Source organism: Geotrypetes seraphini, chromosome 2 (assembly GCF_902459505.1).
Source record: "Geotrypetes seraphini chromosome 2, aGeoSer1.1, whole genome shotgun sequence".
In the NCBI taxonomy this organism is placed as follows: Eukaryota; Metazoa; Chordata; class Amphibia; order Gymnophiona; family Dermophiidae; genus Geotrypetes; species Geotrypetes seraphini.
The window spans coordinates 362,250,337-362,274,190 of record NC_047085.1 but is presented as its reverse complement, the minus strand read 5'-3'; the positions used below and the strand labels follow the sequence as shown (position 1 = coordinate 362,274,190).

At 43.2% G+C, this 23,854-nt stretch overlaps 1 protein-coding gene across 5 annotated transcripts in view; it reads left to right on the top strand.

Annotated features, from left to right (window-relative positions):
• TRANK1 (tetratricopeptide repeat and ankyrin repeat containing 1) overlaps positions 1–23,854 on the top strand; it is a 258,846-nt gene that overhangs the window by 202,195 nt on the left and 32,797 nt on the right. For all 5 annotated transcript variants that reach the window (XM_033930525.1, XM_033930526.1, XM_033930523.1 and 2 more), the window contains 2 exons: positions 10,071–10,216; positions 16,530–19,555. In XM_033930525.1, the coding sequence (XP_033786416.1) occupies positions 10,071–10,216; positions 16,530–19,555 (3,172 nt within the window). The remainder of the gene's footprint in view (positions 1–10,070; positions 10,217–16,529; positions 19,556–23,854) is intronic.

The following is a 23,854-nucleotide window of genomic DNA, read 5'->3' as shown; positions in this document are numbered from 1 at the left end:
ATCGGCTTCGCTTCGTTCCCTGCTAGAAGCTCAGTTTGTCGAGCTTATGCGCACTATGGGACCCCGGCTTATCGCCAACATTCACGGTGAGCTTCCGACCCCGGTTTCAGAGGGCGGTCCGCCCCCTCCCCCTCCTCCTCGTCGTTCAATTTCACTACTCGACGAGGGGGATCGGCGGAGGGCGGCGGAATCCTCCAGGAGGGCTTCCCTTCCTGAGATGCCACCTTTGGAGCCCATCACACCTCCACGCCAACAGGGGGCTAGAACGGCTCCTGATAATCGTAGTCCTGGGCATACTGCATCGCAGGAGGAGTTCTTCCGCACTCCATACCAGACCTGGGTGGCGCTGCGTGAATCCGCATCTCTGCCACCTTTACGATCCACTGCATCGAGCCCTATCCATTCCTTTGAGGCTTCGAAGGACCACTCGATGCATAGAAGATCTCGTTCTCCGTCCCGTCACCGGGAGGGGCATCGATCTCGACACTCTTCTCGGCACTCCTCACGTCATTCGGAGGTGTCCCCGCAGAAGAAGATGCAGCATTTGGGATACTCCTCGTCGGATTTGTCCCAGCCGGAAGGGCCGGAGTATGAGGAACCATCTACCTCTTATTCTCCCTGCCGATCTCAGCTCTCCCTGGACCCGGAGGCTTCCACGTCTTCTAGCCCGTCTCGTCGACCGGCCTTGGCGGATCAATTGTCTTTCTCATCCTTTCTCCGACAAATGGCGGATGACTTGGATGTGACTTTGGACACTGGGTCAAAATATTCTAAAGAGTATTTGGACACCATGCATTTACCTCACCCTCCGGCGGAGACACTTCGGCTTCCTCTACACAAGCTGCTGGACCAGACTTTCATGCGCTGTTTTGAGACACCGTATTCCTTACCTGCAGTACCCAGTAAACTGGATGCTCGATACCGCATCGTTCACCACAAGGGGTTTGAGGGAGCTCAACTTTCTCATCAGTCCCTTCTAGTCGAGTCCTCTCTCAAACGTTCTCATCCCTCCCAAGTCTATGCTTCCGTTCCTCCGGGCAGAGAGGGGAGAACGATGGATAAGTTTGGTAGACGTATCTATCAGAACTCGATGATGGCGACTCGAGTGCTCAACTACAACTTTTTCTTCTCTTCATACTTGGATTTTTTCTTGCCGGTGCTCCGCAAGTTCACTCCTTTCATCGATGCTCAGGCTCGTTTCCAGTTTGAAGAGGTGGTAGCGACCCTGTCCCAATTACGCCTTCAACTGATGCAATCCTCCTACGATGCCTTTGAGCTCTCGGCTCGAGCGGCGGCATGTTCGGTTGCCATGCGTCGCCTGGCATGGCTTCGAACCATCGATATGGATCCGAACCTCCAAGACAGACTTGCAAATGTACCTTGTGCAGGAGCGGATCTATTTGATGAGTCTATCGAAACTGTTACTAAAAAGCTGTCGGACCATGAAAAGTCTTTTCAGTCTATTCTACGTCCTAAACCGAAACCTCAGCAGTCTCGTCCATCTAGGCCGCCTCAGATTTACCAGCGGCGTTATCAACCGAGACAGACTCCTCCTGCGAGACAGCCTGCGAAGAGACAGCCTCCGCAAAAGGCTCAGCAGAAGCCTCAGATGCCGGCTGCACCCAAGGCTACTCAGCCTTTTTGACTCTCTTCCAGGGAGCATAACCGACGTTCTGTCTTCCCCTGTTTTTCCCATAGGGGGTCGTCTCCATCATTTTTGTCATCGATGGGAGTCAATCACCACAGACCTTTGGGTCCTTACCATCGTAAGAGAGGGATACTCTCTTCACTTCCAGCAGGTCCCCCCGGACCACCCTCCAAGAGAGTATCCTTCCAACTTAACGCAGACCGCTCTTCTTCTCCAGGAGGCTCAAGCTTTGCTTCGGCTGCGAGCCGTCGAGCCGGTCCCGTTAGAACAGCAAAACCAAGGGTTTTACTCCCGGTATTTCCTGGTTCCGAAGAAGACGGGCGATCTGCGGCCCATTTTGGACCTTCGAGTCCTCAACAAGTTTTTGGTCAAGGAGCGGGTTCCGTATGCTGACCCTTGCCTCTCTCTATCCCCTCCTCGAGCAGAACGATTGGTTATGCTCTCTGGACCTCAAGGAGGCCTACACTCACATCCCGATTCATCCGGCCTCCCGCAAGTTCCTCAGATTTCGGGTGGGACATCTACATCTGCAGTATCGAGTGCTTCCATTTGGCCTTTCCTCTTCGCCCAGAGTCTTCACGAAGTGTCTGGTGGTGGTGGCCGCTGCACTCCGGAACATGGGTCTCCAGGTGTTTCCATACCTCGACGACTGGCTCATCAAGGCCCCGTCGGCCCCAGAGGTCATTTCGGCGACCTTGACTACAATTTGTTTTCTGCAGAACTTGGGCTTCGAGATCAACTTTCCCAAGTCACATCTTCAGCCCACCCAGACTCTCCCCTTCATCGGGGCGGTCCTGGATACCATCCAACTTCGAGCGTTCCTTCCTCCTCAGCGCATGGATGCTCTTCTTCTACTCTGCCAATCGGTGTCTTCTCGCCCGTCCATCTCAGCGAGACACATGATGGTCCTCTTGGGTCACATGGCATCCACAGTTCATGTGACGCCTTTTGCCAGACTACATCTCAGAATTCCTCAATGGACCATGGCATCTCAGTGGACTCAGGTGTCCGACCCGTTGTCCCGCCACATTGTAGTCACTCCTGCTCTACGGCAGTCTCTTCTCTGGTGGATGACCTCTTCGAATCTATCCAGAGGTTTGCTGTTTCACTCTCCTCCCCACCAGAAAGTTCTCACGACCGATTCATCGAACTATGCATGGGGAGCTCATCTGGATGGTCTTCGCACTCAGGGGTTCTGGACCAGTGCGGAACGACTCCATCAAATCAATCTTCTGGAGCTCAGAGCCATCTTCAATGCTCTTCAGGCTTTTCAACATCTGCTTCACGACATGGTGGTCCTGATTCGCACCGACAATCAGGTCGCCATGTATTATGTAAACAAGCAAGGGGGCACGGGCTCGGCCTCCCTCTGCCAGGAAGCTCTTCGAGTCTGGGATTGGGCGGTCCGCCACAACACCTTCCTCAGGGCTGTCTACATTCAGGGGAAAGACAATGTCTTGGCAGACAAATTGAGTCGTCTTCTCCAACCTCACGAATGGACGCTCAATTCCAAACCCCTTCATCAGATATTTGCACAGTGGGGGACACCTCAGATAGACCTCTTTGCAGCCCCCCACAACTTCAAGCTGCCTCAGTTTTGCTCCAGGATCTACACTCCTCTCCGCCTCGAGGCAGACGCTTTTCTGCTGGGTTGGGGGAATCGCTTCCTATATGCGTTTCCTCCTTTTCCTCTCATTCAGAAGACTCTGGTCAAGTTGAGATCAGACCATGCCACCATGATTCTAATTGCTCCTCGGTGGCCCAGACAACCTTGGTTCTCCCTTCTACTTCAACTCAGCAGCAGGGAGCCCATACTTCTTCCAGTGTTTCCTTCGCTACTCACTCAACATCAAGGTTCACTACTTCATCCCAATCTGCAGTCCCTCCACCTGACAGCTTGGTTCCTTTCAACATAACTCCTCACCAGTTTTCTCAAGCAGTGAGGGAGGTCTTGGAGGCTTCCAGGAAGCCTGCTACTCGACAATGCTACTCCCAAAAATGGACTAGATTCTCCTCCTGGTGTATTTCCAATGCCACGGAACCTCAGCGAGCTTCCCTTTCTTCTGTATTGGACTACCTTCTACACCTATCTCAGTCTGGTCTCAAATCTACCTCCATTCGAGTCCACCTGAGTGCTATTGCGGCTTTCCATCAGCCTCTACAAGGGAAACCTTTGTCTGCTCATCCTGTGGTTTCCAAATTTATGAAAGGTCTTTTTCATGTCAACCCTCCTATCAAACCTCCTCCTGTGGTTTGGGATCTCAATGTTGTCCTGTCTCGTCTCATGAAGCCTCCGTTTGAACCTCTCAACAAGGCTCCACTTAAGTATCTCACCTGGAAGGTGGTTTTTCTGGTGGCCCTCACGTCTGCTCGCCGCGTCAGTGAGCTTCGGGCCCTAGTGGCGGATCCACCGTTCACTGTATTCCATCATGACAAGGTGGTCCTTCGTACTCATCCGAAATTCCTGCCAAAAGTGGTCTCTGAATTTCACATCAACCAATCCATCGTGCTTCCAGTGTTCTTTCCAAAGCCTCATTCTCATCCTGGGGAAGCTGCTTTGCACACTCTGGACTGTAAACGTGCTTTAGCTTTCTACTTGGAGCGCACAAAGCCTCACAGAACTGCTCCTCAACTTTTCGTCTCCTTTGATCCAAACAAGTTGGGACAACCTGTATCGAAGCGCACCATCTCTAACTGGATGGCGGCTTGTATCTCTTCCTGCTATGCCCAGGCTGGATTATCCCTTCCCTGTAAGGTTACAGCCCATAAGGTCAGAGCAATGGCAGCCTCTGTAGCCTTCCTCAGATCGACACCGATTGAGGAGATTTGTAAGGCTGCCACTTGGTCCTCGGTTCATACATTCACCTCTCATTATTGTCTGGACACTTTTTCCAGACGGGATGGACAGTTTGGCCAAACAGTGTTACAAAATTTATTCTCTTGAAATTGCCAACTCTCCCACCATCCCATTGGGGTTAGCTTGGAGGTCACCCACTAGTGAGAATACCTGCCTGCTTGTCCTGGGATAAAGCAATGTTACTTACCGTAACAGTTGTTATCCAGGGACAGCAGGCAGCTATTCTCACGTCCCACCCACCTCCCCTGGGTTGGCTTCTCAGGCTAGCTACCTGAACTGAGGAGACACGCCCGGTACATCGGGCGGGAAGGCACTGGCGCATGCGCGGTGCGGGCATCTCGAAACTTCTAAGTTTCTTCAAGCAAGACATGCTTTCAAGATGTCCGTGTCGGGGCTCTGTCGGATGACATCACCCACTAGTGAGAATAGCTGCCTGCTGTCCCTGGATAACAACTGTTACGGTAAGTAACATTGCTTTCTCACAATTTTTACGCTTAAAACGTAATTGCTCTTCTATTAAAAGATTTAACCAGCGATCAAAAACATTAATGCAAAAATTAGAGCATCGAGGGTATCCTAATAACATCTTTAAAAAAGCATATAAAAGAGCAAAATATTATCAAAGAGACTGGCTTTTGAACAAACGAGTAAGGGATGAACAAATTATGGAGGAAGACAAAATGACCTGCGTATTAAAATACTCAGCGTATGGTAATAGTATAGCCAATATCCTTAAGAACAACTGGAAAATCATGAAAACCAACTCTACTTTTGAAAACATGGATTTACGCATTGCCTTTGCCCGAGACAAAAACCTGAAAGAAATACTTTCACCAGCAAATTTTCAAAAAGTAAATTTGAGAGATGCAAATTTGTTACCGAAAGGTTTTTATAAATGTGGCAAATGCAGTGTCTGTGAAAATATGATCCAACTGAAGGAATTTATTAGTCCAAAAGATGGGAAAGTTTACTCTATAAATCATTTTTTGACCTGTGCCTCAGACTATTTAGTCTATGTTATTATTTGTCCTTGTACAAAATGGTATGTTGGAAAATCCATCAGGTCATTGAAGACAAGAATCATTGAACACAAATCCAACATCAAATGTATGAGGAGTACAGCACCCATTGTAGAACATTGCAACCAGTCACAACACAGCTTTAGGGAGCTGAAATGTTTTGCAATAGATCGTGTAATCCCTAATACACGCGGCGGAGACAGACAGAGAAACCTACTACAAAAAGAGTCCCGCTGGATTTTTCTTTTAGGATCTTTAAAACCTGCAGGCTTAAATGCCTCTATGGATTGGAGCTCTTTCTTTTAGTTCTTTTAGTTTTCATATAATCACAATAGCATTGTGTTATTTGGGTACATATCTCTTTAAGATTCACAGATGTTAATTGATTGAAGTATCTTTAAAGTGCATGCGTGGCGTCTTACATTTACTAACGCCATTTTATCAAAGACGCTGTAGGAACAGCACAGTGAGTAAACCCGCTTAAAAATGTTTGTTTGTTTTTTTAATAAAACATTTTTAAGCGGGTTTACTCACTGTGCTGTTCCTACAGCGTCTTTGATAAAATGGCGTTAGCAAATGTAAGACGCCACGCATGCGCTTTAAAGATACTTCAATCAATTAACATCTGTGAATCTTAAAGAGATATGTACCCAAATAACACAATGCTATTGTGATTATATGAAAACTAAAAGAACTAAAAGAAAGAGCTCCAATCCATAGAGGCATTTAAGCCTGCAGGTTATAAAGATCCTAAAAGAAAAATTCAGCGGGACTCTTTTTGTAGTAGGTTTCTCTGTCTGTCTCCGCCGCGTGTATTAGGGATTACACGATCTATTGCAAAACATTTCAGCTCCCTAAAGCTGTGTTGTGACTGGTTGCAATGTTCTACAATGGGTGCTGTACTCCTCATACATTTGATGTTAGATTTGTGTTCAATGATTCTTGTCTTCAATGACCTGATGGATTTTCCAACATACCATTTCCAGCCAGCACAAATAGGCATGTCAGTACACTCGTCGAACAGTATACTGCTATCTGACTGCTTTTTACTATGTTTAAAGATTTCAATAAACTTCAATATTTTAACTCTTGGAAGTCCAGGATATGGTCCCACATTTTCTGTTCTGTAGAATAATTTATAACCATTCTCCATCAATGAAGCAGAAATAGATACTTCTGCAGCGCCTGTAGACCGGTACAGTTCTTTATGGATGGGTACTATCTCACTGTGACCAGCAGATGGAGACTGAGATCAAACTTTGATTGTAGTATATTAGCTGAGGCTCCCCCCTCCTAACCCAGTGTTTTCTCAGTCTCCAGCAGGTGAGATAGGAACATTAAGGCTTCCCTCTGTGTAGCACTGTTGGATTTTGCTTAGGATTCTTGGTCCCTTTTCTAGTGCCGGACAGAGTTTGGACGGGACCTGTTTGGGGATCCGTCTGACTTCGGGGATGTCAAACCTGGCGGGTCTCGAGCAGGGTCCTACCCCCCTTACCGCTGAAGTGGCTAGGGACTCCTTTACCACTGTTGCTGGCTCATCTGCTTTAGTGGCTGGGAAAGTTCAGGCTTCCCAGACACTACAGGCCTCTGGAGCTCCAATTTTGGCGGTTTCAGCTCCAGTTTTGGCAGGAAGCACCTCCATTATTTCAGTGTCCTCAGGTGATCTTCCCCATGTATTGGAGAGGCAGGGGCAGGTTTCTGCTGGGTCCCCTGCTGTAGCAGCGAGTCCCTTGGTGCTGCCAGGGGTTTTTCCCCTGGAATTTGTTTTAGCACTATGTAAACCTTATATGCTTGTGGCCGAAGGTCTTGTTTCCGGCTCGGGGAGGGGAGGGAGGACAGTTTTTAGAGGCCACAAGGCAAGTACAAGGTTGTAAAGTTGCACTGTAAACAGGGGTGAAATACAAATAAAATAAATTAACCTCGTCCTGCAGTTTCAAAAAACAGCAGGAGGAAATAAACTAATAAGGATTTAAGGAAAATAGTTAAGTATAATATTTTATTTTCTTATGTAAAATTCAAATGTATTGATAATCACAAAATGTAAGAAATAGTTTAAGCTTGTGTTCTATGTTTCTTTACAGTAAACCCGGAATTGTCAGAACTATTAATCACCTTTAGTCACCACAAATCATTTCAAATAAGTTAACACTTTTACATTTTAGCACTGAGCTCAATGTGAAAATGGTACCATGACCTTGGGGGTTTTACTTACCCAGCTCCAAACTGTGATGATGCACTCTTTCCTCTTGAGGCCTGGCATTTGTTGGTTGGTTTTTTTTTTCTGCCCTTTACAGGTTGTCTCCACATTGTTGGTTCTTTTATACCATGCCTCTGTTTTCTCGTTATGGTTTTGTCTGCTTTATCAATAAAAATTATTTTTTAAAAAGTGATTCTTTCTGTTGATGTTTTCTTCTTTTTCAGGTGCAACCCCTTTTCTCTCTTCTTTTGTCTTGCGATGAGTAGGGTACCTGCTTTTCTGTAGTTCTTAATTAACCTACTGACCTATCTTTAATAAATCATTGTAAGAAAACCCCATAGCTTCCTAAAGAAAATACTGAAGCGTATATATATCTTTTCAATATAGCTGTTCTACTGACCCTAACTGATTAAAAATAAACAAATAATTAGGGAACCCTAAACTGAACCCACCCTTAGCAAAAGCAAAATTATTTAAACACTCAAGCAGTTAAAGACATCCCCAAAATACTTAAAATTCAATCTCAGATTTCAAATAATACAGTTCTCATCAGTAAGCCATAAGACAGTCACATTCCAATATCACCAGTCAATTTTGTAACTCCAAATTTTAAAAGCTTTTTACGCTTATTGATATAAATATCGAGGATTCTCTTATAATAAAAGGAATAAACCACCTTTGGGTATCCTTTAAAGTATTTAACACAACTCAGTTTACATCAAGAGAGCACACATATAAAACTCTCATAATAGAAGCTGTGTTACAATCACCACAGCACAACGGTGAGCACAATATAAAATAGTTATCTTTAACTTCAAAGGAGTTACTTTTAAAGTTATTAGAGTTTCTTTAATAGTTAAAGCAAACAGATAATATTACACAGTATGAGCAGTCCAGATCTCTCAGCAAGACTGTCAAAATATCAGTTTAAATCACAGCCATACACTAAGAGCCAAATACATTCCGCGGGCTCTACTATATAGTTAACTAAACAAACTCGGTCTTTAAAATTTTACCAACAAAATATCACAATGACAAAGTCAATTTTCAGCACACAGCTGCCTCTTTCAAAGTTCCCCTCCCAACCAGCTTCAACTGTCAGCTCTACTTTCAAAACCTACAAATGCAAAACTAGAAAATCCACAGCAAATACAAATCATAAACTTCCCCATGAGCCCCCGAATTCATATATTTTTAACCCCTTAGGGTTACAAGAAAACTAGACAAAAAATGAAATTGTCACAGAAAAGTAGCTGGAAAGTAATGAGCACAAACACTCACAGTCTAGGCAACAAAAATCATGATCTGCAAGCCGTAATGTTAGAGGCAGAGACATGGTTCAGTGATTCCCATGGATGGGATGCCAACATAACTGCTCTGGAATTCATTGCTGGAGGATATGGTAAAAGCAGTCTAGTTGGGTTTAAAAAAATGTTTAAACAAGTTCCTAAAGGAAGAAATATCCCTGAATAATAATTAAGATAGACTTGGGAAAATTCATTGCTTATCCCTGAGTATACGTCAAAATGTTCCTGGGGTACTTATAATGAGCAAGTTAAGGGAAACTATGCACTCAATATTGTATGAATTGATTAGCTATAGGGCTGAAATCCCTTTCTAAATACCCAAAAAATTGGAGAGTTTTCACATGTCACTTTTCAATATTTTGAAGTTATATGTTCAGAGACCTAGAGGGGGACAAGCCCCCAATTTTAAGCCTCAATATCCAATAATCATTTATAACTTTTCTTAATGTGGTTAATTTTTAATTATTTATACATGTATAATTATGTATAACGCTTTACCTTAAAGTGGGACACAAGTCACATGGTTTCTCTCATTAGTAAATTTCCCTAGCAACTATTATGACTTAGTTATCACTTGCTATTGGTTTCACTCCTGTCAGCAATAGTGGGGGTAACAACATGTTCATTTAGGGCACGCTGACCTACATCTATTTTAAAACTAACATTTTTCAGTAATGCTAACCGAGCAATATTATTTTACTGTAACTCTGAGGCTGTGCTATCATCCTTCAGCTTCGTCTTTCTTTTTTTTTTCTCTCTCTCTCTCTCTCTCTTGCTTAATACAATTATTGCCATCACTCCCAAGAAGGAGTAAATATCCATAGTTTCAACTTAGAAACAAATTTTGCTACTTTGCCCGTAGTATTTATAAAGACACATAGGCATGTGTATGTCTTTATAAAATAGGCCTACTTGGCCTTCACACATGGGCAGCCTGTTATAATACTCTCTATGGGAGCACCATCCCTGTTTGCTGGCAATGATCTTTATATTTCCAGAGTAGATTATTAAATATTTCTGGGATCTTCTCTTTTATTTGTAGGCAAAAGATGCAGCTTACTTCTACAAAAGAATTCAGAATTTTAAAGCGGTTGCTAGATGTTTTGAACAAATCCAGGAGTTTGAACTAGCTCTGAAGATGTACTGCCAAGAGAAAATGTTTGAGGATGCTGCTCATGCCCTTGAAAGGTATTCCTTTTATTTTTCTGGTTTTATTTTTTCAGCTGTATAGATGTATATTTTTCATTTTTTTATGCTCAAAATTCTCAATAAATTTTAAACAGTTGAACAACAAGACAGATCAAATGTTCACAAAATCCATTCCCCTGCTTTTTTATGTCTTACATAAGAATGTAAGACAGATTGAACAAAATCCATTCCTCTGCTTTTTATGTTCAAACAATTCTCAATAAGTTTTAAACAGTTGAACAACAACACAGATCAAATGTTCACAAAATCCATTTCCCTGCTTCACCAAGTTCCAAATTACATTGCTGTGAATCAGAAAAGCAAAATTCCAAAACAGCGATATCACAGATGAATGCTTAATCAGGCATTCATAGTGAATTTAAAATCAGACTTGGTCCTTTGGGCCTCTGACTGTATGTATGAATCCCATACCAACAAAAAATACTTCTTTCTTTTCAAAGAGCTTCTAGCATCCCTGACTTTCACTACAGCCAAAACATGAAGCTGATTCTTCCACTATATTTATTTTTCATTTTTTTTAAAGCTTGTTTTAGAGCAGAAGTTCTGAGAGGACTAATAGTTTTGGTTGTGGTGGGTTTTTTTTAACTTTTCTGGCTGCTTGTCTTTGTTTTTTTGTGGAGGTCCATCCATGGTATATGCACTAAGTAAAACTAAATGCTTGTAATTGCCACTAAACTGTCATACTGACGTGTGTCTTAGTTGAGGGACAGACTTTCATGATCCATGTTACTGATTTATTGGTATAGTATTTGATTTTTGTTTTTATAATCTAGAGTGGATGTGGAAAGTCTTGATGGAATTCTTGTATACATTTGGCTCTTGTAAAATGCTCTGCCTTCTTGGCCCGTTTGATTCAGGCTTTCCAATAAAACCCTGGTTGTTTTGTGGCTAAAGTATTTCCATGGCCATGTGTGTCCTAATGTTACCATTCAGTGAAAGCAAAACTATTTTGCTTTGGTTAACCTTTTCCCTTGTTGCCATATGGCAACTGAAGAAAAGAATACTATGGGCATAAAAAGGTTAAGCACTAGACATTTCCCTTATGATTTTTTGAAGACCAGTGCTACCAGAATCTGAGTTCCAGTGCAAAAAGCTCACGAGTCCTGAACCTGTGTGCAGTGCCTCTTCACCCGTGAGGGATGCAGAAGATATTTTAATATTTTCAACTAACCTCCTCCCTGTATCACTTGGCACTGCCCTGAAAGAGGAGAAACAACAAGGAAGTTCAGGACTCATGGGTTTTTCTACTGGAAAGAAGATTATCAAGGTAAGAACCTAATCTTCCGTTCCTCAGGGTTTGCTACTAACAATGATTCTTGATCTAATTGTTGTTCACTCTTTCTGATAGTCATTTCCTTTTCGTCCAGCTAGATCAGTCCAAACCAGTTGGCTGTGTCCCCTGACCAGCAGATGGAGGTAGAGGAAAGCTGACAGTTTCCAGTGACATCACCAGTGTAAGCATAGGTACATAGAAACATGATGGCAGATAAAGGCCAAATAGCCCATTCTACCCATCTGCAGCATCTACTATCTCCTCCTCTCCATAAGAGATCCCACATGCCTGTCACATCTTGCATTCAGCCTAGTGCTAGTCAGATGTTGCAGGTTGGACTGGTGCATATGGCTAGTTTTTTGGCTATAGGAGGCTATCTGCAGCAGATGATGTAGGCTATGGCTGGTGAGTGGTTAATTCCATGGACTGTCACCTTTGGGGATAGGTCTACTGACCCTTCCTTGGTGGTTTGCTTTGGTCAAGCATCCTCCCTTACCCCTGAGAAGTTTTGCTGCAGTAGGACCTGAATCTGGTGCTGAGGGCCCTGATGGCTCCACTGTTTGAACCTCCCAAACATGCGTTTCTGAATGCTTTCTCAGAAGACAACTTTCCTCATTGTGATTTCGTTCTGTTTGCCGAATTTCAGAACTTCAAGCTCTTTCATATAGGGACCCTTGTTTGTTATTTCCAAATGGCTCTGTATCTCTTCAAACAGTACCATCCTTTCTATCCAAGTTGGTTCCTCTATTTCACGTGAATCGAATAGTTTTCTTACGTGTGCTCGATGGTTATGCGGCTGGTGATTTTTGCCCTCCTTAGCTAGATGCACATAGGGGCCTTTTCCTTTCAAGTAGTTCACATTTGGAATGACTTACCCCAGGAGTGTCAAAGTCCCTCCTCGGTGGCACAATCCAGTCGGATTTTCAAGATTTCCCCAATGAATATGCATGAGATCTATTTGCATGCGCTGCTTTCATTGTATGCTAATAGATCTCATGCATATTCATTGGGGAAATCCTGAAAACCCGATTGGATTGCGGCCCTCGAGGAGGGACTTCGACACCCCTGGATTACCCTGCTTCATTAAACAGGAGCCTTCTTAATTTTTGATTTGTAAACAGTTAAAAAAATGTTTGGTTCAGAATAACAGATGATATTATTTTGGATTGTTTAATTGCTGTTTTATTGGTAATTCCTAGCTGATTGCTATATATGTTTGTTTGTTTATGTTTATTAAAAACTTTATATACCGCATAACGGCCTAAAAGGATCCAAGCAGTTTACAATGCATAGTTCACATTCATCAAGAAAATAACTCCATTTAAAAATAGAAAAGGAAAGATTAAGAACAAACATTTAAAAAAATATTAAAATATTATAGCAAGCAACATCTCAACAATAATAATAATTAATAGTAGTAGTAGTAGTAGTAGTATTTATGTTGGTACATGGTTTAGTATCTACAAAGAGGGGGTATATATGCTTGCAGCAAGAGTTCTTACACGTTATACATGCCCACAAAAGATGCACCAGAAAATTGTAGTCACCCTGCAGGGCTTCTGGTTGTTGTGACAGAGGTTGAGAATAGTTGGTCTGTATAAAGTGTCAGAGAAAAAATAGGAAGAATCGCTCCTCCACAGAAGAGTCCAAAGAATACAACACACAGTGAAGAAAAAATGTATGCAAAACAATATAATAGTTTATTCTTGAATGAAAAGACCTGACATGATTTGAGTTTCGGCCCCATGGAGCCTATCTCAGGTGTCCATACAATATATCTAAAACCAAAACAAAACACTGTAAATAAAAACTATATGCAAATACATACTAACAGAGGAATATTATATTCAAATATGTACTTAAAATGAGTACAGTAACTGTAAAAATAAATACAGTAATTAAATCAGAATGATGCCCCCCAAAAGGGGTTGAATATTAGATTAAAATTCATATATATAAAACACCAGTATATTCTAACATATAACATGTTGAAGGAAATAGTGAAACACAGGGACAATAAAAATAGAACAAAATTAGAAAAATCCTAACGTACTTTGTAGAGTAAATCGAAAATAATTGAATTTTTTTATTTTTATTTTAAATCTTTATTGATTTTTAATCTAAAAACAGTGCCAAACAAATAAAAGTACAGTAGATATTACATACATTGCAGGTAACATATATATCATTCTAGATTTTCAGATTTCCTACATCAATAATAATAAAATGCTAGAGGCGCATGTGCTCTTGAAAATTCGTGAGCGGTGGCGCCATGAGGTGTGCTTCTGTGCCAGTTCTCACGGTGCCTGCGCGTGACTGTGCAGAAGACACCAGCGACTCCTCCCTCTCGCTCCTCTTCAAAGCGGCCTGCTGAGGTTCGCCAGCCGCTGTAGCAAACCTCGTAAGCCGCTCTCCACCTCCGTGTAGAAGAAGGAGTCGCCATGTCACCTCCTGCCCTCACTCGCCGCTGCCGCCGCGAATGAGGAAAGGAAATTAAATACAGAGTCTCATAATACAGCAGACCCTTTTTGGAAACTCTGACTATGCTGGTGGTATTGTTATCTTAAATCTGACTAATTCGGCTGCATTGTTAAAGAGGAATGTTTTCTGCAGTCAGTGGTCACCAGAGTTTTTAAGTTAGCAGAAGTTCCATGAAAGAAAAGAGGAATATTTTCCTTATGGTGGGAATATCCTGGTTTGGATAAACAGCTACATCATGGATTTTACAGGTACAAGCAGAGGAAGAGTTAGCAGTGGTCCTCCTCTTCAGAGCAGCCTGTGATCGTGGCCGGCTTTAAAGAACCTCTCCAGCTTCAGTAGCACGCTCCCTCTGACGCACGGGATCGCGTCAGAGGGAACGTGCTACCGAGTTGGAGAGCAGCCTGCGAGGTTCGCTAAAGCCGGCCACCACGATCGCAGGCTGCTTTGGTGAAGAGGAGCAGGCCAGAATGCGCCTGGATGTTGGAAGGGTAAGAAGGGAATCAATACCGGGAGCCAGGGGGAAAGGGAAAGGGGGCTATTTTTGGGGGGAGGGGTGTGCTGGGGGGAGACAGAAGGGGCCATGGATAGGGAGAGGGAAAGAGGATTGCTTTGGGGGGAGGGGTGTGCTGGGGGGGGACAGAAGGGGCCATGGAGAGATAGGGAGAGGGGAAGGGGGCAGCTTTGGGGGGAGGTGTGCTGGGGACAGACAGCTTTGCTCGGGGGGGGGGGGAGACAGAAGAGGGCCATGGAGAGAGTTAGGGAGAGGGAAAGGGGCCTGCTTTGAGGGGAGGTGTGTCCTGGGGGCAGACAGTTTTGCTCAAGGGGGGGGGGGGAGACAGAAGGATACAGACAGCGGCCAAGGAGAGAGAGAGATAAAGAAACACAGACAGACACATCTATTCTAGCACCCGTTAATGTAACGGGCTTAAAGACTAGTTTAATAATAACATAATATAACATAATATTTAATATAAATGAAGAATAAAGTTACCTAAATGTCACAATTTTCTATACTGTTCTTCCAGGGGAGCTCAGAACAGTTTACATTCAGGTACTCAAGCATTTTTCCTTGTATGGTCCCAGTGGACTCACAATCTATTTAATGTACCTGGGGCAATGGGGGAATTAAGTGACTTGCCCAGGGTCACAAGGAGCAAACCCACAAACTCAGGGTGTTGAGGCTGTAGCTTTAACCACTGCGTCACACTTTCCACACTGACTGAAGACTAACAGTGTAGACTGAGGACCCGACAAAGCAGAGTGAATAGTGACAGTTAACCCAATAAGCGTGAAAGAAGATAGTTAAGCAAATGTGATCCCACCCAGGCCAATGCCAACACCATTATATAAAGTGAAAACACAGACATACCGTCTTACTCAAATAGTAAAATGCAAACTGAAAGACAGAACAACAACATGTAACCGATGTAAATACGACACAAAGATATATTTATATGTAAATAGAATCACACCCAAGCCAATGCCAACACATGACAAAAAGTGAAAATGCAATAATACTGTCTTGTTCAGATAAAATATAAACTGAAAGTACGGTGATTGAAAACAACTTGTAACTGCTATAACCGCAACACAAAAAAAGTTATCTTGTATAACTATCCACTGTTTGTTTTATCCTATGTGACGTGCCACCTACCTCTGTCAGGTTTGTTAAGCCAGACTAGCACAGCTAGTGCTTTTAAAGTCCATAAAGGAGAGTAGGGCTGGCTCTGTAAAGTTTAAATTACAGTGGCCCTGATTCACTAAAGTCAGTGATCGTTGCTAAACATGTTTTCACAGGTTTAGCAACAATCGCTGCTAACTGACCTGATTCACAAAACAGCCCACCGCATGTTTTCCCCCTCGATCGCCCATTTTCTAGTCCGGCCAGGCAAATTTGTAAAACCCCATGCAAAATAGCCAAGAGTGGGCCGATGGCAGGAGGGAGTGGACATCCCTCCTGTCATATCTAAATTTGGCGGGGGGTGATGGCAGGAAGGAATGGGCATCTCTCCTGCCATATTTAAGATCTGCAGCGATGGTGGGGGAGTCTGGTGGCAGGAGGGATTTGGCATCCCTCCTGTCATTTTTTGGGGTTCGGGGAGGGAGGGAGGGGGGGTCGCTCGCTGTCGGGAAGCTTTTGTTTTTCTTTTCTTTTTTAATTGGGCAGATATTTTGTGTGTGTAATACACAGCAAAATATCTATGCCATTAAAAAAAAAAGGAAAAAATAAACTTCAGAAGCCCTGATAGCAGTGACAGAAGGCTGCTTCTGTCACTACTGTCAGTGCTCTGCACATATCTCAATTGCTCACTGAGCGATTGAGTCTTTGGGTTTGCATGCAAATGATTTGTACCTCTGTGCAAATCATTTGCATGCAAACTTGATAGTGAATCAATCGCTCTTTGAAAAATCGACCAGAGAATCGGCCAACAGCGATTGAGTCGCTATCTTTAGTGAATCTGGGCCAATGTGTTTTTTGTGTCAAAAGACTTTTAATTGTTCAGATAAGATTAATGTTTTTCTTTTTCACTTTCTTAGGTATGAAAAGGCACACCCTGACACAAAGCTGCCGTTTACAGCCAATCAGTTTTATTTGGAGGCTGCTGCAAAGTACCTCAATGTGAACAAAATAAAGGAAATGAACGAGGTTCTGTCAAAACTTGACATAGAGGACCAGCTGATCTTTCTAAAGTCACGTAAATGTTGGACTCAGGCTGCTGATCTCCTGAAGAGCAAGGGCCGTGAAGAGGAAGCTGCCAACTTAATGAGGCAACATGGAGATCTGCTGGGAGCAGCCAGGCTAACAGCCAGAAAGGAGTTCCGTGCATCATGCCTTCTTGCTGCTGCCCGTCTCGGCCTAGCTGGTGATGAAATGAATATGGAGGAAGTTTTAAAGGAAGCACAAAACCTATGCTGGGAAGTTGAACATATTTCTGGTTATGCTGAGGCAACTCTCTTACGTGGCGTTCTGAAGAATGATTCTATAGGAATTAAAGAAGCATTCAACAATTTTTCAAGAATTGGTCACAATGCTGGTGCTATAGAAGCTCTCTTTCAGTTTGCTCATTGTAATGTTGAAAGCTCATATGTACTGTCATTGGCAGCATTTGGCTTAACAATGCTAATTACTCTGGTCAAAGCGTTACAAAGGACAACCACCAATGCCGAAAAAGAAATGGTCAAGTCTTGTTTTGAATTTTTCGGGGTTCTGCAAGTGGACAATAGTAAGTGTTACATCCAGCACCAGGAAGGGGCCAGGATTTTACAGCACCAATTTGACACAAGTCACGATCTGAAAGAGAAGAAGAGCAAAGATAGCTTGTACTACGTTGATCTTGAGGATGTGAAGTTCATATTAGAAAAACACTTTTTGAGGAGACTGTGTTTTATTGCACAAAAGGTGATGGGACAAGTTTACCCAGACATTTGCACAAAATTCATTGTAGGCCTGGAGTGTAATAGTAAATGTGAAGATTTCCATCGTCCACTGCTGAGGCATGAGGCAAAGTCAATGCTTTTCAATAAAAGAAATTTAGTGACCGTGAGTGGACTACTGCTGGAAGGCAAGAGAGTATTCCGAAAGGAGCTCTCAAATGAGCTTAAAGAGATAGACAATATCTTGACCGCTGATGAGTATAGTGCCTGCAAATCTCTTCTGGAAGCCTTTTTCCCTAAACATTTTCATATGAGAATTCTCTCTGAAAACACAGGAGCAAGCAAAGAAATCAGAGATTTAAAAAATCGTTTTCCCAAATCCTGCAAAATGATACTGAATGAATACATAAGTTTTCTGTTCAAACATGCAGATAATGTGAATCGAAGAGAATCTACAGATTTGTGGCTGGATGCAATGCACATTTTTGTCTTGTCTTCACACTATCCTTACAGCCTTGAGAATCTCCTTGCCCAGGAGGAATACGCGTACAACAAGGAATTCATAGCACAAGAAGCTAGAAATTGTGAAAAAGACAGACTGGAAAAAGGCAGGGGAGATGGAAGAAGAACCAAGGGCATAGAGGGAAGATATGGCATGTTGTTACCTGACAAGTCAGAGGAAAACCCAGAGGTCTCACATATATGCTTTTTTAGACTTCTTCAGAGTTCAGTAGACTCTTTGTATGTTCACAAAAACCCAGAAAACTGCAAGAGGCTATTTTATAGATTCATGAATGTGCTTGTTAAAAAATGCATTGAACCTTTGATCCCCAGCATTGGGAATACAGTTATGCTCTTAGAATTTCAGTATATCTTGTGCTGTGCAGTTCTGATGCGTCTACAGAAAAATCTCTCTGTTTGTCTCCCTAAGAGTTATATTGCTTTGCTGCACTACTGGGAATTTATGTTTGGGAAAAAAGACAGGTTCATGGTGATGAAGGACACCTATTCCATATTATGGGAGTACAGACCAAAAGATGCAAATGTGGCTGCCAAGTCATTCAAATATCATCTCTTCTACCTCACAAAGGTCTTGTGTGGAGTTGAGAGTTCAACATTCAATGTTCTTCTTGATGCTTTCAATGATCTTGATTATATAACTTCAGGTGAGGCTGAGCGAGCTGTGGTGTTGTGCTTAGTGATGATGGTAAATGTCAATACAGTACTCAATACTGAGTGCAAATCCATTTTATGTAAGCATTTTCCAGAAATCAAGTTTAAACTGATGCAAATGAAAGAAAAATTTCCTTCCAGGATACCTGAAAGATTGATAAAGGTTGTGGATAGCGTCATGATTGCCATAGACACCACTGAAATAATAAACTGCTTACAGGAATTGCTGATGGAACGAGATGATGAGCATTTATTTGAATGCCGTTGGAAGTGGGAAACATCTTATAGCAAAGGAGCTGTGCGGGGCATCTTTTACGAGAAAGTAGACCAAGAAGGATTTGACTCTCTTCTCTATCCTGTTGAATATTTTGAGGAACCTGAAATAGAAGAAGAAAGAGACTTCTTTGTAGAAGAAAAAGATGATCCAGTGGCAATCATAGCATGCAAGGTGCAACAGAAGGCTTCTGCTAAGCGAAAACTGGATTACCTCTTTCTTCTCATCTGCTCCTGCATAAAATGGAAGAGACTGCTGCGTTCCAGAGAAGTGGAAAACTCTGTACCAGCCAACTTTAAAAAAGCAGACATTGACAGAACACAGTGTGACATTTGTGGTGTGAAATTTGTTCAGGAGCAGAGGAATTTTTTTATCCAATCTGCAAAGCTCGAGGTTGATGCTTCTGAAGCTGGGACACTGTCAAAATTGGAAGTAGAAGAGCACGAGAGCATGGAGAGCATTGAAACCCAGGTATCAAGTGAGTCTTATGAAAATCACATTGGTCGTGAGGAGCACAGAAAGAATTCCACTGCTTACCAGAAATACCTTGACTTTTTCAAAAGCCAAGTAGATCTCATCCTTTATGAAGGGAAGAAAGTCATACAAAACATTAGACAAACTGCAGAAGATCACTTGGCATCTACAGAACAGTCCCTTCTGGTGCAGAAAAAAATTCAAGATGGCAAGAAGAAAATTATGGATACAGTAAAGGACATCTATGAAAAAAAGGCATGGGCTGATGGTAAGATTTTGTTCACACTTGTCATTAATTTATCTAAGAAATGTTTAGATGTTGGGGGCTAATGAATAAATTACTGTATATTTCCCCCTTAAGAATATCAGAGTTAGATTGGTATCAACATGCTTAGAAAAGTATGCTCACTTGATTTCTTTCAGTGTCATAATTACCAGCCTTTGTGGCTCAAAGGAGACAAGCCCAAGTTATCATAAGCATACAGAATTTAATGGACATCTTAGATGATAAGCTTCATTCTTTCACATTACCTTACCTCTGTGTCTATTTTTCTTTTAGGTCCCCTGCTTCTGTCAAGTTATACTTCTTTTATGTAATACACTTCTCCCTCCGTATTCGCTATTTTGATTATTCACAGTTTGTTTTTTTTGATGGCTTTCCCCCGGTTTTTGTTTTGATGGCTTTCCCTCGCCCCAGTCCTGCACCCACAGCAATAAACTTACTTTTCCTTGGCCTGGCTGTCGGACGGCATACTGTTCCTCTTGCCTTTGGCTTACAGAAAGCTCCGAATGTCAAGTACCTCTTCTAATTGGCCAGCAGCTGTCCCTGGCACAACATCCTTCATCGTGGTAACCCACTTGATGGGCAGGTTTCTCCTGTCGCCTCTTTTTCAGTGTAGGAGGGGGAGGGAAACCCTCTTGCATCTTGCTAGGTCACTCATGCAGTCAGTCAGGATTTCCCCTCTCTCAATAGGATAAGCCTTTCATCCATCCCCCTTCCTTCCTGTCATGGAGTTAGTCCCGGAGTGCTGACATCTTATTGGCTAGGGTGGCTGCCAGTCGGTGTCATCACGCCCCTTCTGGCCCTGGCTCTCCGTCTCTAACTGGCTACGTCCAAAGAGCCTGCGTTGGCTCCCCTGCCCTGCTGGCTCTCAGAGTGCAGCGTGTGCGCGGTGAGGCAAGTTTCTTCTGGAACAGGGCTGAGGCGCGCACGACAAACAGTGAAGTTTCCTGCCTCCCCTTCCGCGGTACAAGGGGGAATTAGAAACAGTCCTTGGATTTTTAAACAGCTGCTGGCAGGCGCCACCAAGATGAGAAAAAGAAAGCGTGGTATGGATCACTGAGACAGGTGGCAAAGAATGCAAAACTGATCAAAGTCTGGGCAAGTACATAGAAATAGTTTTTCGCGATTTCTCCGTATTCACAGGCCAGCTCTGCCCCTAACCTCTGCGAATACGGAGGGAAAAGTGTATAACTTTGTGTAAAGTTGGGGAAGTGCAACTGTTTGGTCTAAATAACTACATGATCAGGCTACATACCCCTCAGTTCTTATCTCTATCTCCAGAGGAGGCCAAAGAAAAAATTACTACCAGACACAAAAAGTGTAGTTGAACATTCAAGGCCTTGGGAGCATTTCTGTCAACCTTCAATGGGTAGGACTGCATCCAGAAAGGTTCACCAAAAACAAGTGACTGGCTATTTTATTGGGATAATCACATTATCAATAAATTCATTATTAAACATACGTAGTCGGTACATCGCCCAATTAGATTGCAATTTGCTTCACTAGAATCCAGTTACAGATTGTATACTCTAGCAATATTCTATTGGTTCTATTCAATAATAATAATAATAATAACTTCTTTTATAATAATAATAACAGCTTATATACCGCAATACCGTGAAGTTCTATGCGATTTACAAAGATTAAGCAAAGGTACAAATTGATTGACTTTAAGAGGGGAGGAAGAAAGAGGGTTACCGTATTTTCTCGCATATAACGCGGGCGTTATACGTGGTTTTTACAAACCGCGCATACCCTTGCGTGTTATACGCGTGAGCGCGTTGTACAAAATTTTTTACATAGTTTCCCCCCCCGACGCCCGATTCATCAACCGGAAGGAGCGCTCGCACTCCCACCCCAAAGGACCGCTCGCACCCCCACCCGAAGGACCTCTCGCACCCCCACAGCCTCCACCCCTCCCCCATGGAGAAGCTGTCTACCTTGTTTCCGGATGCCAGTCCAGCTGCTTCCTCTACCGGTGGTCCTGCCCCTTCTCAGAGCCCTGTGCTGCGCTGCTTTCTCTTCCGGCGGTCCCGCCCTTTCTCTGACATCAGAGAAAGGGCGGGACCGCCGGAAGAGGAAGCAGCACAGCAGGGCTCAGAGAAGGGGCGGGACCGCCGGCAGAGGAAACAGCTGGGCTCGCTGGCATCCGAAAACAAGGTAGAAACTTCTCCATGGGGCAGGGCTGGAAACGAGCATTCGGGACCAGAGGAGACTCGGGGCAGGGCTGAAAACGAGCAGTCGGGACCAGAGGAGACTGGGGCAGGGCAGGAAACGAGCAGTCGGGACCAGAGGAGACTCGGGGCGGGCGAAAGGAGAGTCGGGCGGCGACGGGAGAGTCGGGGCGGCATGCGCGGTATACGGGTGTGCGCGGTATATAAAAATTTCTGTACATAATTTTGTGTTTTTCGCGCGCTATACCCGTGTGCGCGTTTTACACGGTGCGCGTTATCTACGTGAAAATACGGTAATAGGATAGGAAATCCATTTTTGAGGAGAGAGTGATCAATAGAACAAGTTAATCGCTATAGAGGGGAGAGAGAAGAGAGGATCAGTTGTCTAGATACTTTAGGAACAGGTGTGTTTTCAGACGTTTCCTAAATTCCTCATAAGTAGTGGGCAAAAGCAATTGTTCTAGGTCTTTACCCCATGATGCTGCTCGGTGCGAGAGAAGATGTTCATGGTGTTTTTTCAGTTTACAACCTCTCACTGGGGGGGAAACGAAGTTGTAATGTGAGCTTCTCTTGTGTCTGTTGGCTGAGAAGACAAAAAGGTCAGTTATATATTTAGGGGCAAGTCCGTGTAGTGCTTTGAAGCAGAAGCAGGCAAATTTAAACTTTACGCGCGCCTCCATTGGCAGCCAATGCAGCTGCCGGTAGTAGGGTGTCACGTGGTCAAACTTCCTCAGCCCAAAGATCAGTTTGACCGCTGCATTTTGCATCAATTGTAAACGCTGCATGTTCTTTTGGGAAATTGCTAAATAGGCGATGTTACAGTAGTCAAGTAGACTCAGTACGAGGGATTGGACTAGGGTTCTGAATACCGCTGTATCGAAATAAGCTTTACTGGATCTGAGTTTCCAGAGAGTGAAAAATCCCTTTCTGATCAAGGAGTCCACCTGGTCTCTCATGGTTAGGCACTGATCCAAAGTTACACCTAGTATCTTTATGGTAGGTTGGATAGGGTAATTAAGATTATTGGTACATAGTGGTGATTTGGTGTCAAGCGGATGTGGCGAAGCAACGAAGAAAGTTGTCTTTTCTGAATTAAGTTTGAGCCTAAAGGTTGTCATCCAGTGCTCCATCACGTTTATGGCTTCTGAAGCTTTAGGAATAGTTTCAGAGATAGAATTAACGAATGGGATGATGATCGTAAAATCATCTGCATAACTAAATAGTTTTATCCCTAACTGGGTTAGCTGCGTGCCTAGTGAGGACATGTAGACGTTGAAGAGCAATGGAGATAGCGGAGACCCTTGTGGCACACCGGATGGATTGCTCCAGGTATCTGAAAGTTCATAATTAAAACGTACTTGATAAGTGCGGGACATAAGGAAGCCACAGAACCAATTCAGCACCTTGTCCCTGATACCAATGGCGTCTAGGCATTGAAGCAGTTTCCCGTGGTCTACTAGATCAAAGGCAGAACTCATATCGAATTGCATAACCAGGGCATTAAGGCCCTTACTAAACAGTAGGCGCAGATTGTCTAAAATAGCCACAATTACTGTCACAGTACTGAATAACGGTCTAAAACCGGATTGAGTTTCATGAAGGAGAGAGAACTGATCCAGATAATCCCATCAGTTGGGTGTGAACCAATCCCTCCATAATTTTTACAATAAACGGAATGAATGCTACTGGTCTGTAGTTGGATATTATAGCTGAAGTTTCTTTTTGAATTTTTTAGAATTGGGGTTATTATGTGACTATTATTAGAGAGGAACTTCCCAGTTTTTAGGTTATGAGCCAAATATTGCATCAACGATAGTTTAAATACTAAACGTGCCGCTTTCATGATTTCTGGGGGGCATGAGTCCAGAACGCAATAGGATTTAGAGTATTTGTTATATAGTCTGTTGTAATTGTTCCACTCTAAATCTTGAAAGGAGCTCCATATCATGTCTGCCGATGTATCATTTCCTTTGGGTGATAGATATCGGATGATCACTAGGGTCGTTTGTTGAACAATGAATTCTAAGGTTTTTAATTTTCGAATCGAAGTGTAGTGCTAAGTCATTTGCAGATGGTAACTTAGAATTGTGTGTGGGTGTGGTGTAGCGAG